Consider the following 18,953-nt stretch of genomic DNA (forward strand, 5'->3'; position numbering starts at 1 on the left):
GAAAAAGAAAAAGGCAAGTACAGAATTAGAAACAGTGTTTCACATAGTAGGATTTAGCAATAGAAGAACTCGGAAGTGTGTGTTTTCTTTCATGCAATATCTATTAAAATAATTAGAAAAAATGACCATCAAAAACCTATACTTTTTCCTGTATTAATTGAGATTTTTCCATGATCGACATCTAGGACAAAGACCACCCTTGTCAAAGTATCATGCTGTAATTTTGTTTACTGACTTCTCTTAAAGCTGTGCTTGTCCCCTTTCACCTAAGAAGGCAGGCAGCAGTTTCATCCAGGGACAGACAGTGTCCAGGGATACTGCACCTGCTCCATCCCCGACTTAGCCTTCATGATTTCTTCCACTTTAGTCTAACACATTTAAATTTTTAATGGAGTCCCGAGAAAATAAATTGAAAAAAATGGGAAAAAACTACTTTAAGACAGTGTGTGTGACATTCACATTCTCTGGACAGAGAGACATAATTCTGTCTCTCAGGAGAAGCACAAAGAGAAGAAGAGAAAACAATCTTTATCTCTGCTCCTTTGTTTTCCCCATGTGGAATATGGTATAGAGACTGTTTACCTGAAGTGATTGCTTGACTGGATTCTAGTGAAGGTTGTTTGGGTTCAATGACCAATCGGATCCAGCTGTGTCTTGTACTCTCAGCAGAGAGTCACAAGTTTGTAGTTAGATAGGTAAGTAAGAAGTAAGTATGTAGAATAGTATAGCATCTGTTTAAGTAGTATATTAATGTAATATAGTATAGTTTTAATAAAGCCATCCTTCAGCCTTCTGATCTGGAGCCAGACACCATCATTTCTTCCCTTCATCTGGGGTTTGCCGCATTTTTATTATAAGTGTGTATTACACCAAAATAGATTTAAGCCATTATAGAGTCTCCCTGCAGGGCACTTGAAGCTGTACTTACATTGTGTTGGCTGGTTGGCTTTCCGACTGTGTTTGATCCTCTGAGATTACTTGGTCTCAGTAAGAACAAGACAAGTGCAATCACCACCCAGGCCATCATTATCATGGCAAAGCTGATGCCATTGTCACTGGAAGAGTTTGGTCCTGGCACTACAGACAAGAAAAACTCAAGTTATACTAGAGTAACAACAGAGTTCTTTTTCCCAAGTGAAACCAAAAATGCAATCTCAGGAAAAAATCCCTGAAATCTTTTTCAATTGAGTGTTCTGATTAGTCCCTCATTTCAGCTTTGAGACAGTAATACTGTATTTTTTTGTCACGTTTCTTACCCATTTGAAAAGACAATCTATTTCATAATATTTCACTGGTATTCTTAGAATTATCATGAATATTTCTTAAATCATATTAGCTCCTAGTGAACTGGAGATGATAAACACATTCTTCACATTTAAGAAATCAAACTTTATTTTTAAGAAATCAAACTTCATGCAAAATATATTTATGTAGGAAAACTCTCCATATGTATGTTGGTCTTTGTTTTTTGTTTTTTGTTTGTTTTTTGTTTTTTTTTTTTACCTCAAACAAATAAAACAGAAAGACTAAACTGATGAAAGCTTAGGCTTCATTGTCAGGGGCCCCACAGAGAGAACATGCTGATTTCTAGCAAGAAGGGAGCAAATAAACGGTAATCAATTTCTTGACTCTAAGTTATTTCTTTAGAGTTTGTCTGAAGATGTTTCGGTGTCAATATGCCAGATCTCCATGACTGATCATCCAGATCATGTGGTATTTCTCCTGGCAGGAGGTGAAAAAATGCTGCAGAGATACATTCCAAAGTGAAGTTCAGGAACACAACATAAAAATTTTACACCAAATTTCTATACAGAATGCCTGAAACATCAACACGTAGAAATAAATTTAAGAAAATACCTTCAGGTTGGAAATGGCTGATCTGTTTAGGTCAAGAAACTATTGCAAACACCTACACATTTTAAAAAAACTTCTCCTCTTAAAGATAGCTTCAAGTAATCAAAGAGTAACTAATCTTGTCAGCTGAAGTGTAAACCCATGTATAGATAATTACCTGTGGTACTCACATGAACCCATTTATTATACTATCTGAAGGCCTAACATCTTCATTAATGATCTAGATGATCAACTGATACAGCTATAATGAGTAACCTTCAGAAAGAGAAGAGCTATTCTATTTTATTACTCTAGATTAACATTTTAACATCCAGTAAATTCCACAGGGATACTTGTATCTGTCATATTTTCAAGTTGTCTTATGTGAATCACCCGATTATGGAGACAAGTCTGGATTCAGTATTGGTTGGAGTGTTCTTATTTAACATTTACTTGATAACTTAGACCCTGCTGGAATAATTTCCTTAAAGGTTAACGCTGATACCACAGAACCACCCTCATCACCATCATCCTGGGTAGCCTTGCTAGCAGAGGCTCTTCCATGGAAAGGGTTTGTTCATAACACAGCAGAGGAGCCCTGCAGGAAATCTTACAGCTATGCCATTCTCCACAGTGCTGCTCTGGGAGTGAGGCCTCATGAGTTGGGGCTGTTGGACTGGTGTCCTTTACTGACATCACATGCATTCAAAAATGTCAAAGAATCAAAAACTTCCATGCATTAGAAGCTCATGCTTCTCACAGCACAAACACCACCATTAACATGTATAAGCAAATGAAACTGCTTTTGCCCTTCAAGTGTCCAAAATATAGACATTTCAAAACTCAAGATATTGCTAATGTAGAGGAATTTTATTATTAGAACTCAATGCAATTACAAGTGAGAATTCTTTTGAAAATCTGAGTGAATAAAGAGCTTTGTATATGGAGGAGATGGCATAGTGCACAGAATATAAATAAGAAAACTACAGCCTTTAATTAATTAAACTGTTACACATTGGATTTTGAAAGAATATGGAATTGTGAAGGTAAGAGTTTAGACCTTCAGTTTTGTTGACAAAAATATTATTATTATTATTATTATTATTAGCAGCATATATCAATATTTTAATCTTGGAAAATCTTTATCTATCCAGGAGACTAGCATATAATTTGGCATGAAAAGAACAACTGCTTTGTTTTGGGGCTTCCAGACAACATTAATAGCCACTCCGAGACTACCTTCAGCAACAAGTAAGAAGGCTTGAAGTACCTGCTTTGGCAAATATTTCTGGTAGAAGACTGAAAATTCAGATGACTTGTTAGTCAGGATTCCCCATACAATGCAGAAACGGACTAGTCCGACTGCCTTCTGGAATTTTTGCTGAACATAAGTGCACTGAGGGTCTGTGGTGGTTAAGCAAAAGTTGGGGTAAGCAAAGGATGCCAGATCAGGTCATGCTACTATTCAGGGAAGGGAGCACAGAGGAAAACACCACAGGTGTTCATTGCAAGACAGTTTTTCCAGCCTGTGTTGTAATACAGTTTAGATGGAACCAAACGTGCTGAAACGTGTTCTGAACTAAGTTAAGGAAGACAACAGCTGATCTAACTGGCCCTGTACTACCTACTCAATGCATGCCAGACACTAAAACAGACACAACAATGTTTACCCTTTCCAAGGAACTGTTAAACCCACATCTCTCACAAATGACCATGTGCTTTAATAAGGATGTGAGATATTTCAGAATCTGTTACTTTAATCTCTTATGGGAAAGATGATAATAAGCAAAATTTCACATAGGTGGAGTTGAATCCAACTTTTCTTACATCACAAATCAAGAGTACAGACAGGAAGCTATTTCAGCTACTAGAAGCAGTTTTATGTAGGAAACAACAATCTTGCTACAAAGACATCCATCCCTAAGATCAAAAAATAATCAGATAAAACCAGCTTATGGATAAAGAACAGTTGAGTGAAGGTGAAACCAAGCAGGATGGAATTTATGGTGACAGGCAGAAAAAAAAGATCTTTTTAAGAGTTTGCAGTCACAGTTCCTTTATCTGTTACTGGCACTTTTTCGCAAGTAATTTAGAAGTGATGTTTTGATTCCTTGAAGAATAAAGGTTATCCTCTAAGAGCACCTGTGAATGGTATTTTCTATTATTTTTAGATCGATAGAAGATTGTCCTGGTCTGAGATGAATGTTCCTGCCACCCCCCATTTTGATGGATGGATCTGGTTATTAATCTCCAGTGCTCCAGACACACCAACTAGTACAGAATTTAACAGTACATATTCCCATGTCACAGAGACATGCAACACTGGTCTTTATTTTCAAAGTATCTGGTCCCTTGGGTTTGGCATACATATTTATCCACACACTTCTGAATGATGCCTGTGAGCAGTTCTGGCCCTGTGGTTACCTGGAAGTTTTTTGGGTTTTTTTACAGCATGGCTGAATTATCTCTCTGCAGGAGAAAGCTTTATGACAAGCTGGTCTGAGATTGTGGGATTAATTCCCACAGGAGTTAATGACTATGGTGAATCCTATCTGTTGTTCCATGTACAAGATACAGTTTTTGGACTTGCTTTTTCCTACAGAAGCAGAGACTAGGCCACACAAACTAGTCTTCTTTCAGAAAGAAATGGGAAGTAGAAAAAAAATCCTTTGTGACAGATGTTTGCAGATTCATTTGAGGTTCTAGAAGGCAGTAAAAGCTATTAAAATTATGAGTTTGGTAAAAAGATCTTTTAAAGGTTAAAGGTCAACCAAGTCCTGATTGTGCAAATGAAATAACAAGAATACAATACTAAAACTACTAAGTGCCCACGTTAAATACCCTTACATGAATTTAGTGCCCTTAAACTGCACTAAGCCTCCTTCAGAGTGAGGCTGTACTCTAAAGAAAGAGGAGAAATTTCATTTCTTTTACTGTAAAAGTGTATTCCATGTGGTGCTTTTTGTCTGCCCTCTCATGGTAGAAATACCTTCTTTTGGAGTACAAACAGATTGACCCCTGGTAAAAACTGTTAAACATCTGCATGCAGGAAGGCAAGAGCATGGCCTCTGACTTATGTGTTCTTTTCATGATGCTGTAAGCCTTGCTTGTTCTGTGAAGAAAAGGCATAAAACTGTATGAAGAGAAGGAAGAGAAGTATTTTAGAAATGAATCATCAGGGAAGACAAAGAGCCCATGGGACCTTCAGGAGATAATGCCTGCAAGCTGACACTTTCAAAGACAGGGATAAAGAACCCAAAGAAAGCCAAAACAGATTTGAGCAGCAGAGGAAGGGAGAAGGGAATTCCCAGAAAAGGGAGGGAAGAGTTGGCAGACATTTCAAGCTGTTAGGTTAGGCTGCTGTGACTGCCCTAGATGAATACAAATGAATATGAATCACATATACGTATTCATTTTAAATTGCATAAAAATTTGGAAGTAGAGTAGACAACATTTGAGACAGTCATCTCTGACCATATTACAACCTAGCAGAGCACTGAGAATAGTGCTGAAAATATGAATGTGGTAAATTGAGGTCACAACATCTGGGAATTGCTAGAACACAGGAAAAACTCAGGCAATAGCCCGTCATTTCCTTTGACAGGGAAGGCTGACTGTGAAGGGCCATGAGCCATCAGAGAAGATCAGTCCCAGCTGGGATCCTCCCTAGGCTGGATCAACCTAGTTGCAACTGATGTTGCAACTGCCACATGTCAGAGAACCTCTGTGCTCCACTTGCGTTAGACAGAATTCAGAAAAGAATTACCACTCTTATTCCTCATTTCAAGGGAACCTCTAAGATCTTCTGATTTGCTGAGCATTAGCAATCCTAACAGAATATTAAATGTGTTGCCTATTCAAAACTTAAAACCTTTTCTTTTCTGCAAGGCACCCACTGAAATTGAGGGAACAGACATCAGACTCTGAGACATGGTTTAATGTTACTCTGATGGAGAACCAGCAGATGAACGGCCATCAAGTAGAGTGCCCAAATACTTGTTGAAGTGGTGCTTATATCTTCCTATACCTAAATCCAAAAGTACTGGTCCTGACCCTGGCAGGAAACTCTGCAGGGAAGTCACCATGACATAATCGTGCCAACAACTGCAAGTAAGAATTTATAGATAATAACACAAAAAAGTGAATGAGGGAAACCTGGTACTATTGCCTTGATATGGCTCCAAAAAAAGAATCGAAATCAAGAGTTGAAAAAACAAAGCATGCTCAGAAGAATCAACAGAGGGTGTTTCTGAAAATTTCCAGCTGGTAGCAGCAGCACAACACATGATGTTGCTGTGACATTGGCTGAACCCCAGCCCTGACGTCTTCCAAAACACAACCACGTACATCTCATCAGTTATTCCACAACCTTGCAACTTAAGAATCTGTGTATGACAACATTCCCAGCTGTGCTTCCAGAAGGAAGACCAAATTCTGGGAATGAGTGAATTGGTGAGAGTGAAACAAACTTGTTCATATCGAGATTCTGAAATGAGTAATCGAAGTCAACAGGAAGTGGAGCTGTGGGACCTAGGGAAGAGGAGACCCACCTCAAACGTAAGCTCAGCGCTTTACAGCTCATAAAACAGGATGAAGCAATGGACAGAAGATTGGCCCAGAATTATTTTAATTTGTTTCTGAAAACATCTCTAGAAGCTTATCCTGGCTAAATCTCTTTATTTTTGCCTTTGACTCCTGGGGTCTTACAGACTGGCACAAGCATAGCATCACAGAAGCACCACAAAGTAATGTGACAAATATCCAGGCTGTATCATTGCATCAGCAGAAAAATACCTTTGCTAGAACTAAATTTAAGCAATATAATAACATAGGAAAAGATTTACTCTGTAATTTTTGCTTTGGTTTTTGAAACAAACCACTGGTTTGGAACAATTGCTGCCAAATTGCTTGCATCTGCACAGCCAGTTATTGCAAGAATCTCAGAATGGAAAGCTATTTGTTGCAAACCATGCAAATCCCCACTGTACTATAGCTTGGTAACATTAAAGCTATCCCACAAGCTTGGTGCCCACACATATCAGAATTTATTCATTAATACAGTCCTTAGTCTAAAAGCTTCATAAATAATGATGATCCAAGACTCCCAATGCATAAGTGAGAATAACCCGCTTGGTTTTGACTCAGAAAGCCCCACACCCTGTCTGTGCCTCCTTCTAATATAGAAAACATTCAGCCTCCCATCATCTTTCCCTCTTTCCCTCTCCTACATGCTTGTGATTAAAAAAACTATATAGAAGTCTAAGGTGTGGGAGACTAAAAAGTCTGCCCTTGGACAGGTGTATTTGGAAGAGGACAAGTGATGGAAGTCACAGACAGCGTAACTTACAAAGCCCATAAAGAAAGAGTAAGTCAGCAGCACTGTATAGCACATGTGCACTACACCATCTTTTCCTCAGGGGTTATGTGAGGCAGCTCTGTTTTTCCCGTTCAGCCCAGCATGGCACTGAATCTGGGATTGTTTCACACTGCCAGAGCCCAGAGCAAGTCTGAGCTGCATGCCCATTTCTAAACAGGCTTTACAGGGGAGTGAAGAGGAAGGAACATAAGAGTGAACAAAGACATGCACTCTCCCCAAGATGCTGGAAACCTTGCCTGCACTGCTCCTAGACCTGAAAAAGATATAGGCACCAGCAGCTCTTGCTTACAAGAACACTGCTCAGGTGCTTGCTGCTCCCTCAAAGCATTACAGCAGTCCTGATTCAAGCTGAGTGAGTCCACATGCTCAATTGGTAAAGTGATACAGGAAAAAGAGATCCACTTCACTTTTATTTGCACACATTTGACAGTATTCCCTCTAGCTCACAAAGAGTGTCTCAGGGAGTGTCTCAGTGTCTCAGGGCATGCTTACATTACTGCATAATCTCCGCACAGCTATGCTTCACTGTCGATTCTGCTAATGTTTGACTGACCTAGTACTGTTCACTGTTTGGGAGAGGTTTTTTGATGCACTTCACAGCAAATTCCAAAGAAGTGTACACATCAGTCCTCTGCTTCATTAACTACACAGGTGCCAAATCAACAGAGATGCAATCATGGTCTATGTCAGAGCCTCCACTTCCTCACAGTGGAGTAGCGGGGTCACAGTACTGACAGTTCATCACCCAGCCCCAGCTGTGAACATATGTGCGCATATGTGCCCAGTATCTAGTCTTCATTGGTTAGAATGTTCTGAATCTGAGGAGGAAAAATAAAGCACCTTCCAAATTTTCCCCTCTCATTCCCCAAATCATCGTATTTGGAGGCTAACAGTAAGATTCAGTAATGCTTGGGGACTGATTGACAGTTATGCTGGTTTATTGATACCTCCAGGATTCTCATCAATGCTGCTTCTAATGTACAAATGTTCATCACAGATTGTTAGAAATTACGCCCCCAGCATATCAATTTTATTACTGTAGTATTTGATTTATTGTAATATATTCCTATAACATTAAATCAACTGCTGCATTTTAAAGAACACTCAGACTGTGTTTTAATTATTGCAGTTCATTTTATGTCCATGAACCTGATATGAACAATTACTCACATTCCTGAAGGCATTCTGTGTCTGTGCAGTACGACTGGGATTGTCTCAGCTGAAACAGAGAAAAAGAAAAGCATGACACTTAACAATAAGTCTTGGTTGGCTTTTACTGAAATCAGGATTTAATATATTGTCAGAGTAAAGTTCAAGTATAATTGATCCTTTACTGGATCACACTTGGCTTATGGTTTGTGAAGAATCCCAGGTATGGAGATAGTTTCTGAACACTATTTACATAATACCTTTAAATCATCTGACTACAGTGTGATTGCTTCCAATACAGCCATTGAATACCTTTCAAAATTCAAGGAGAAGAAATCAGTAGTGATATAGGAGCTATTGTATACAGATATATTCTCTATACCTGCCCATTATAAATCCCAAAATATCTTACTATTATCTAGACCAAGTAATATTCAAATACTCTGTGAAAACATTACAATAAATGATCAGACTGTGATAATGGTTATGCACAGAGAAGCTGAATTAATATTTCACATTTAAACTTAGTACTTGCTCTTTTTCCCCCTAAGACCTTTCTTTTTAAAGCAGGTCTTAATACATATTTTACTGCTTTTTCTCTTTACTGATGGGTAAAATTTAAAACATTTTCAGTGACTGTAATGACTATTTGATTTACAGACTAGGTAAGCTTGCCTACTGCAAGAAAAGTCAACACTGGCTTACCTGCAAATCAGTACAGCTATTTTACAGATGACAGAGCCAAAAAAGGAAGACAAATATCACATTAATGGATGGCATTTAATGTGCAGCACTGTGGAAACAGATTCTATCCTCTGCTTAGGTAAACCACACGGATTATTAGTAGAAGTTTTTACAAGTACAGAATTGTTACATTGCCTTGGTTAGAAATGACATTTGCTTTTTCACAGGTTTTATGATACAGGTGTGTCACAAATACCAGCACTTTTTGTCACAACAGGCTAATCTGTTTATTACCAGTGTAAATATACAAATATTAAACAGACAAAAAGATGATGCTCTTTATGTAAGAAATACATAATTTCCACAAAACGCATTTCCCCTTGTATTGGCATAACTGATTTAATTTATGTAATCATATTATGCAAAACACATCAAGGAAACAGATGAAGAAATGAAGAAGGAAGACATCTGGGAAAGTATAAGCTCCTTTTGTCATAAAGATTGTCAATGACTGACACATTTGAAAAAGGAAAAAAATGTAATTGGAGATTGATCACATTAATTCTTTCATTAATATATTAAGATCTACTAGCAAATTTACTGAAACTACAAAGAAGTCTCTTAAGAAGGAATTTGGAAGGCTGGAAGCTATTTCTATAGTTAAAAACAACATTGAGAGAAATTCAGGCAGAATACTTCTCTTTCTTACTAAAGGGAAAGATCTACCAAACTATGTGTATTTCCTGCCAGTCTTATATAAAAGCTCATTTTATTTTAAAACTTTGGAAGTAATTTACAAAGGGGAGGTGTTATCTTAGCAACAGTACCCATTTGAAATATTTGAAAGATTTCTGAACTGGGAAAACCGGATATTCCTATACTCATATTTTAAAGAGCTCAGCAACATAATTTTCTTCTGTTTCTATAACAGTTTAATTCTGAGAGGGGTTTAATTTATAATCCCTACTTAAAACACTGTTTACAGATATTCAACACAAAAAGATGACCAGAATTAAAGCAGGCAACAGATATATGATCAGAAACATTGTACAAGCATCTCGTTATCCCCCTCTGTCTCCACAATGGCAAGTCCTCATACAGTTTATCTAGTTTTCCTAGATATAGAACACTGCCTGGGGGTGTTCTAGCAGTTATCTCTCATCATTTATCTCCCATTCTAAGTGTCACACTCTGTCTAAATGCAACTTTTTTAAAGCTCTAGGATAGCTCTCTGAGCCTGGTAACAAATCTGTTTTTAACAGCTCAGCGAGAAGCTGCATATTGTCCTTGTGGGATGAAACACAGCAGATCATGAAAAACAGGCAGCAGTAAAAAGAGGTTTTTCTTAATTCACTCAGGTGAACAAGTCCCTTACTGTGTAATCCAATATGAATCTGATTCCTTGTGGTCACTCATTTAGTCAAAAGACAAGAAACTCTTCTGGCACACGTATGAAATGCTTACGTAAATTCAATGGCTGGGAAAGGTAACGCCTTTTGCTGAAAGAAGAATGTTCCTTCTACCAATTAGCTCTCTTTTAACAATGACACCCTTTAAGGAACATAAGCAACTGTTGGGAAAAACTGAATTTTCAGTAGTAAGGCAATTGAAAAAAGAGCAATTATAAGGGACTGGAAATAAATAGTTCTTTGTATTAAGATTTTTCTAATCCGATGTGGAGGGGAAGTTTGGATGAAAGTTTGTGGAATAATGGTAAAAAGTTGAACCAGACTTCACCTGTTCTCAACAAAACCCTCAAAAAGTCTTCAAATACACTCAGTGTTTTTAAGACTGGGAACACTACAGAGCAGATGAGAAAAATTTGAACAGAGAAGTAATTCTTCAAATACATTAACTCCTAGATACTTAAAGACAATATTATTAACAATTATTTTGATTTTATTAATACTCCAGAGATCCTTGTGTGGCCAAAAGTGTGAATTTAGTGAAAGATTAATATCTGACTGTTTGATCTAACATCTACCAAAGCCATCAACAGCCTTTTAATCTTTTCCCATCTATTCTAAAACAGTCCCTTAAGAAGAACAGAAAAATTAGGCAAGTGAAACATGAGGGCATATTCAACAAAAGAAGAGAGTGAAAAATGTTACAAAACTAAATATTTTTATTATTTTACTAAATTTAAATAAAATGATTATATCTGAATTTTAACATTCTCTGTGCAGTTTGTCATTTAAATAGAATAAACGGTTTAGTGCACTTGAGCTAAACAATTAATTACTTTGTTTTTTATCGCCCAAAATGAAGTAAACACAAATTGTAAATAGCATGAAAGCTAGAAGAGAGCTAAAAAGAATCCAAAATTTACAGTTTTAGTACAGTACAAACTTGAAAAAATAAAAGTAAAAATATTAATTACAAGCATATATTATTTAAAATACAACTGGGAACTTTCAAGTATATTTAAAGTCTTGAATTGCCTAAGTTAAAGTAATTTAAACAAATAATCCCCAAGCCATAAGAACTCTTGGTCAATAGGAACATTTGGTTTCCATTAAACCCCTGATAAGTTCCTGGAAGAGGCAGCAGGGCAGCAGTGGCAGAATCAGCGCCCACTTAGTGACATATTGTGAATGTAAACTCAATACAATACCAAGAAAAAAGAGGAAACCAAGTTACTTTCAGTGGTAAGAGAAAAAGGCTCTTCCTCACTCCTATCCCATGACACTCAATTCTGCATTGCAAAAATAAAAAGAGTACATTTCAAATGGCTCCTAGCTCCAATTTGAAATTGTTCTTCCTTTCTTTTCCTTTTCCAAAATACACAGCTTTTAGCCCCAGTTCACACTAACACAACAGTGTTTAGTCTAAACAGTGTTTAGATCCTGCTCCTTTGAGCCAAGGACAATTTAACATGCCATCTTCTGGATCAACAGCATCCACCCATCAAGCACACCTGAAACCTGTGTCCTGCTGTTCCTCTTTCAACAGATGCCATGTTATGGCAGGAGTCTGCACAGTTTTTAGCAATGAGAGCTTCCACTTTTTACAGTCCCCAGCTGTGAACAAAACGTGAACAGCCACAGTAAAGGGACACTGCTACTGGCCTCTGAAAACTCTTATGGGAAGTCACCATATTAAGTAAAGTTTGTTTTGGTTTTTTCTTTCATGTGCACACAAACATGCCACTGTGTGGTGAAAACAGAGTGTGAACTTTTACTGCATTTTAGCTGCTCCACAAAATCACTGAAGTCCAAGTGAAATAGTAAGCCCAGTGAAAACAGTTTCATCAGCTAAACAGAGAACTTGTTTTTCCAACACAGGGACCTCAGCCACTAGGACAATTTCAGTCTTCCTTGAAAAAAGTTCAGCTACTTTGCACTGCTCATCACAGATACCTGCTGTGGAGAATGAAATGCACACTTTGTCCACCTATATAGTAAACAGTTCTTGCTTAAATTCCTCTGCTTCCTCTTCAGAGGAGTTTAGTGAAAGTCTTCAGGTGAATTTTCAAAGTTTACTATGCCAGAGTTCAACAGTCTCACAATCTCTGGGACTCATCCTGCAATCTCTGCTCAGACAATTTTTTTTTCATATTAAAGTCAATAGCATATTACCTGAAAAAAACATTCAGGGATTCTATCCAGTCTGAACACTTTGTCTTGAGAGTTATATGTATTATTTAAGAGTTAAAAAAAAAGAGCATACAAATATGAGGAAGATACCAATGATCAAACAGCTCACCAGATTTTCATTTTTCAGGAGAAATAGCAGCATAATTCCTGTCCAAAAGCACTTTCCAACTCCAGAAATGGTGTACTAAAGAGGTAATGAAGCAAGAACAACAGGACTCACAGCAGGAACAAAGTGCAACCATCAATGCACTCTAGTGTGAATGGCAGATGAGGCAAAAGTATACTATTAGTATATTATTTATGTAGAGACAAATAAAATAACTACATTTTAGAGTAACTGTTTTGCCTGCTCAAAGCAGAAATAAATCCTCAGAAAAGACAGAAATGAAAAATTAGTAAGTTCATGAGACAGGTCAGGAAAATACCTCCACTGGATGGATGAAAGCCCAGAGAGATGTGTGAAAGGAAAAATGAAACAGGTACAAAGATAAGAGAACAAAAATAGATAATGGTGGGAATGAATAGTTAAGTAGGAAAGCAAATAACTAAATTAATATTGTGACTTATTCCATGAATACAAGTAAATTTAAAATTGAATCAGACTGTTGATAGAAAATTTTATGCGATAATAAGGACAAAGTATCATCCCTTGTGAAAATACTCTTTTGCTATTTAGACCAGCTGGAAGCTCTGCTTTTGCTCTCCAACAATGCCAGAAGATGACAACACAATGGCATACTCCTGGTTGCATTCTCATGCTTCTGTGTAATGGAATCATTGTTTAAGCTTTGTTGGCAGCCACGTCTGTTTTCTCCAAAATGCATAAACAATCTAGTAAACAACATGATAAATAAATTGCCAAATGACACCTATATGCATTATTCTGCTACAAGCTGGCAAAGAGAAATAAGAGGAAAAGAATGGCACACTGATGGAATTTAACTGTCTCTTAAACTACACTAGCTTCTCTTAAAGGAACAAACAAGGAAAAAGTGAACAGTGCCCTCCCTATTCCTTCATCTTCTATGAGTATATGCAGAATTAGAATAAATTATTGTTCATACAAGAACAGAATAACAGTATGCAATAAAAATATAGAGCCCAGTCCTGTGAGGTGGCAAGTAATTTTCTCTCCAATTGCAAGTGAGAGAAGGATGGTTGCTACATTTCAAATTACTATTTCTAGATTACAAACCAACTTTTAAGACCCAGAATCCTCAGCCAGTAATGACAGGAGAAAATTAACTTTCATATTGAAATACATAACATTTTATGGAGGAAGATGCATCAGAAGTCCCAGGGACCACTGCAATCTGGAGCCCTGATCTGGACACAAACACATTCTTCTCTTCATTTTTTCATTTGTTCTGGGATTGTGGTTTCACCTCGGTGTCATATAGATATTCCTTTCTCACACTTCCCTCACTTTCCTACAATTGCCTGCCTTACTGGTACTTCATTTTATAATTTTGCTGACCTATGATATCAATGGCATCCTCCTTTTACTGAATGCAAAGCAGAATGAATAAACAGTGAAAAGAGGATGAAACAGGATGATGATGATCAAGGCCATTACAAGGAGCTCACAGCATCTCTGTCTATGTGAAATACTAGACAACAAATACACAAGGCAGAATATTAAAAAGAGGCATTTGAAAATGCGCACGAACAACATACATATCTCCACAGACGACATTTGCAAACTTATATCTAAAATGTAAAACCAAAATACGTATAGGCTTTTGGACAAACAGTTGAGTATCTTCTCCAAATGATGCATATTAGCAAAAGAAAAGTGTACTCCCACATAGACAGCCTTGAGGAAAAGGCTTAGAACTCCCAGTTCCAAACTACAGTTTGCTCTAAGTGTTGATTACTTGGGGCCTGAATGAAAAAGCACAATTTTCTCCTTTTTCTTCAAAAGAGATGGCCATAACACACCTCTGATCATCAGAGTTCAGTCATTCATAGTACAGGTTATACCTGTTAATAATTTTCAGTGCATGATTTTTTTACACTGCTTGCAATACACTGTGCATGCCTTGAGATGATAATGAGGTGTGACTGAGATTTTCCTTTTTTTTTTTTTTTTTTTTTTTTTTTTTTTTTTTTTTTTCCCAAATAAATATTGGTTAAGAAAGAGCACTTTCAAGCATACTACAAAGCTCAGGAATGGGAAATGTAAAGAATGACAGACATGTTCAAGAAGTCCTGATTCCCAACCCATTAGAGACCCAAGTGGACACCACTTTTCACAACTTTTTTCTTTTCTAACATGTCTAGAAAATAGTCTCCATTTGCACTGCTTGAAGTAGAATTAGATTCTAGGTTATGACATGCATTGGCAGTACATGAATTCTGTAATACAGTTTTATGGCCTTAGCCTGTGCAACACCTGTACCTTGAGCACTCAGTGAAAGGCAGGAAAATGGAAGTCAGTGGAGTAAGAGCACTCAGGTACAGTCTTACCCTCTGCCACCCCAACCCTGTGTCTTATTCTTTTGGGCTGGCGTCTAAGCAGGTGCATGAAGTCTTTTCCCCTGCACTTCTGAAGAATGACAGCTTCTCTGTCCTAATGAACAACCTAAAGTTCAGCTGTTGGGAAAGGCTTTCTTTGAATCAGCTTGAATGCAGAGGACAAAAGGGCCAAGTGAGAGCAAAATGCATTTTCCTGCTCTTGGGATGCTTGGCTAAAAACTACAGACTAGAAGAAGTAGCACCTGCTATATATACAAAAAAGAAGGCAAATACCATGGAACATGTATAAGAAGTCTCCAGGACAACCTTCATATTTGAAGGATATTTTAAATTATAAAAATGCATTTGGTATAGCTCTGGTGTGCTTTCACTAAAAGCCTCCATCAGTAGGGAAACCCACATTTGCTGACTATTTAAGTTGGGCTTAGCTGTGCTAACATCTTGAGAGCTTTTCAACCATTTGCAGCACACATCTATTTTAGTAATCTGTGTTTATTTTGTTCTGTTTACATGAATGCTCCTTCAGCCAAGACTTGCGGCTGGATACTATCTCAGACTATGCCAGTTTGAAACAGTAAGTCTCTAAAATGACCTGGTCAAGAGAATTATGTGGAAACTTGATTAACAAAAGAGTTTTTGAACCAATTATGTTCAAATAATTTGAGAATTTGCAACATTTGCTGTAAAAATCTAGTGACAAATCGTATTCCAAGAGAGATTGAAATAAAAAATTATTTGCTCTCTATCCCCTGAAGTTTTGATATAGCAACATAACTAAGCATGGACCATTACTTTGCAATTAGCTACTGAAGGACAAAAAACAAAACCACTGTAATTCCCATAGTGGTTTTTAAGTAGAACTGTTGGCAGCTTATCAAAATGGCTCCTTTTACATTATAGAATTAGGAATATTTTGCGTGAAAAAACATAACACTCATTTTTGTAAAAACTAGTATGAGAAAATTCTGAAGTCAGTTTTTGTAAATCAAATACTCACCAGAAGGAGACAGAAAAAGGATGTTTACTTGGCACAAAGTCATGTGTGTTACTGGCTTGGACATTTCTGGCCACTCTAAGCAGTCATAAGCAGGTTTCACTCTTGATGGGAGATGTTCTATGTATGATTATTCCTCACCACCACATAAACTGTGTTTTCAGTCTAGTTTTCAAACTTGAACTGACCCCTGGGCCAAGATCAGCCATGCCTACTCAGAGAGCATCAATATCCACAGGAGTAACATAAGGGAATCAGATTTTTGTATTACAAAGTAAGTGAAAAAAGAGGCAATAAAAAGGTTTAAATACAACATCATTCTCATCTAGGGATTTGCTGTCTTTTGCCAAAACTAAGACAGGAACCATTTCCTCTGGGTACACAGAATGTCCTTCATCGTGATTCTTTCAAACAACCCTCCCCTTGTCTTACAGATTCCCCCACTAAAGCAACTTGCTGTCATTTATTGTTCCTCATTCTTGAACTTTGGCTCTTCTTGTCAAAATAAGTTTTGCAGATGGAGGAGACTGAATTGGAGATAAAGTCATGCAAGCTAACAAACCTGTCATTGTCTTTTGACAATTCTCGTGCATCTACAGAGGATGGAAAATCATGTGATATTTTTCTTCTATGCTTACTTCCTCTTATGGAAGTTCCCAATTAACTGCTATATCCATAGAGTAAATAGTGAACCCAACGTATAATAGGCAAATTGTTATTGCACAACACCACCAAATCCTAACACATGGTGCCATAGGTATTACATATTAGAAATTATATTTATGAAGTCATAGCCAAAAATGTTACATTTCTGATGTTTCCTAGGAATATTTGGAGATCATAATATCTGCTTATTATTTACAGTGGCCATACTACAGAAACTTACACGTGGGAAATGTTAATATTTTGACATTAAGGAGAGCCCTGAAAAATTCACTTCAGGAAAATGATAGAACATTCAGCATTAAATAATTCAATGCCACTTAAGCATGTACACATACATTGTAAGAACTCAGTGTACGAACCATATCTCCGAGTTAACGTAATAAGCAGCAAAATATCTTTTAAAATATTATGGATATTAGAGATAGACAGTTCACTGACTATAAAATCTTCATGGTATTACAAATTAAGAAGGAAAAAAACCAACAAAACAAAGCCCTGCTTAGTCAAAGAAAATGAAAGACAGATAAACAACCAAGCCACATAACTAAGAGGTGGATTTTTTAACAGCTTTCTTGTTTGTAATTTTCTGTGGTGTTGCTAACAACAGAGAACAAGAAGAGTTTAAATGACAATAGCTTTTCTTTTTTCATTGTATAAGCATTAATTGTACTATGAGATGAACTGAAGTCTGCATTTCAAATAGAGATTTAAATTATATGCTATATAAAACCCCCGAAGTAATGTATTCAACCACAAATTAAACTTTGAATGCCACATACACTTCATAAGAGTGTTGAACTAAATATACATATTAAACTAGAAGTTAAAATTATTGGAAATTAAAACAAGAACTTCAGGTTCTAGAGGCAGACTTCTTGACCTCCTGATTTTGGAATAGCAGTGTTATTCAAATCTCCTGTATAGTTAATTCCAACAGAAATCCTGTGAATTTTAATATGCTAACTCTACACATAATTGTCACAAATGAATATATCATAACTTCTTTATTAGCAGAAGCCTTAATTCTTATGAGTATTGGAATTCTTATCAGCATTGGTCTAGATAGGTATAAACAAATTAGTGTGTAAAAATTAGTTTAAGTCAATCGCAATTTTAAAAAAGTCTACAATCAGTCACGGGGTTTTTGCACAATGTCATTACTGGATTGAAAGACACTAAAAGTAACATTTTCACACTTGGGCATCTCCTATAATTACATTATAATTCCGTTAAATTTGGTTCTGTTAAACCTCATCTCTCAACTTCTGCGTTTGCAGTGCTCAGTCTGGAGACAATTGCAAACACCTTGTTATACAATTTGTTCCAAAATCCTACCGAGTACTGCCAGCTTTAACACCATTCAAATGTACTCTGGTGTGCTTTTATACCTATCTATATTAAAAAGAATCAACAATTAAATACATATAGGGAACCATTCTGGGTACACAGCGTGTTTAGATAACTTTTTCTCACCCAGAGTCTGAACAGATCACTTAGCTTAGTTTATCAAAATTATTTTGAAGTTAGGTTTTCAAGGATCCAACTTTTAGAGGTAGTGTGCACCCAGTCTCCATTGGGACTTGTGGGGTTCAGCAGTTTTGAGAACCAATGTTCACGTGTTCTTTTTAGCACAAATAGTAAAGCTTGTGTTTGCTTATGTTGTGTAAGACTGAGTGACAGAACAGCAGCTTAGAAGGCAAACTCTTACTGAAGCATACAAGTTACAGATGCAAAAATGGCTTAGCAAGTCTCCTGCTGAGATCATACAACAGGTTACTTGAGGATAGTCTGACTGCTGACTGAGACTTCCGAGACTTTTCTAGATTCTGCTAAATTATCCTAGCTACTGATTTGGTCTTATAAATATTTAGGAGCATCTGCTTTGCTTTTTGGAGAGATGAAATCTGGAATTTCCCTTTACTCATCACAGTTTCAAGTGCTAATTGGTATGATCTTTTTGGAAGGTATCTTTTTGGATACTGAGCAATAAACTCCATTCTTGCAACTACACAAGAACACTGTTACACTGCTCTTGGTGACTACCCAAGAGCATGCACATATATGTGCTCTGTTCACATTCATAACACAGGAACTAGTGTTCCTCCAAATGATCCATTTCTACCCACCTCACACTGCCTGGAGCAGCCCAGGAACAAAACCTCAGACATTTGTGGCG

The 18,953-nt window shown here is 37.0% G+C and overlaps 1 protein-coding gene across 2 annotated transcripts in view; it reads right to left on the reverse strand.

The window, feature by feature from the left end:
* Positions 1-18,953, reverse strand: part of SMIM14 (small integral membrane protein 14) — a 53,579-nt gene that overhangs the window by 3,153 nt on the left and 31,473 nt on the right. For both annotated transcript variants that reach the window (XM_012573671.5, XM_030270953.4), the window contains 2 exons: positions 8,381-8,429; positions 929-1,077 (listed from right to left, as the gene is read on the reverse strand). In XM_012573671.5, coding sequence (XP_012429125.1) covers positions 929-1,077; positions 8,381-8,429 — 198 coding nt within the window. The remainder of the gene's footprint in view (positions 1-928; positions 1,078-8,380; positions 8,430-18,953) is intronic.

The sequence above is a fragment of the Taeniopygia guttata genome, chromosome 4, assembly GCF_048771995.1.
Source record: "Taeniopygia guttata chromosome 4, bTaeGut7.mat, whole genome shotgun sequence".
Lineage (NCBI taxonomy): Eukaryota > Metazoa > Chordata > Aves > Passeriformes > Estrildidae > Taeniopygia > Taeniopygia guttata.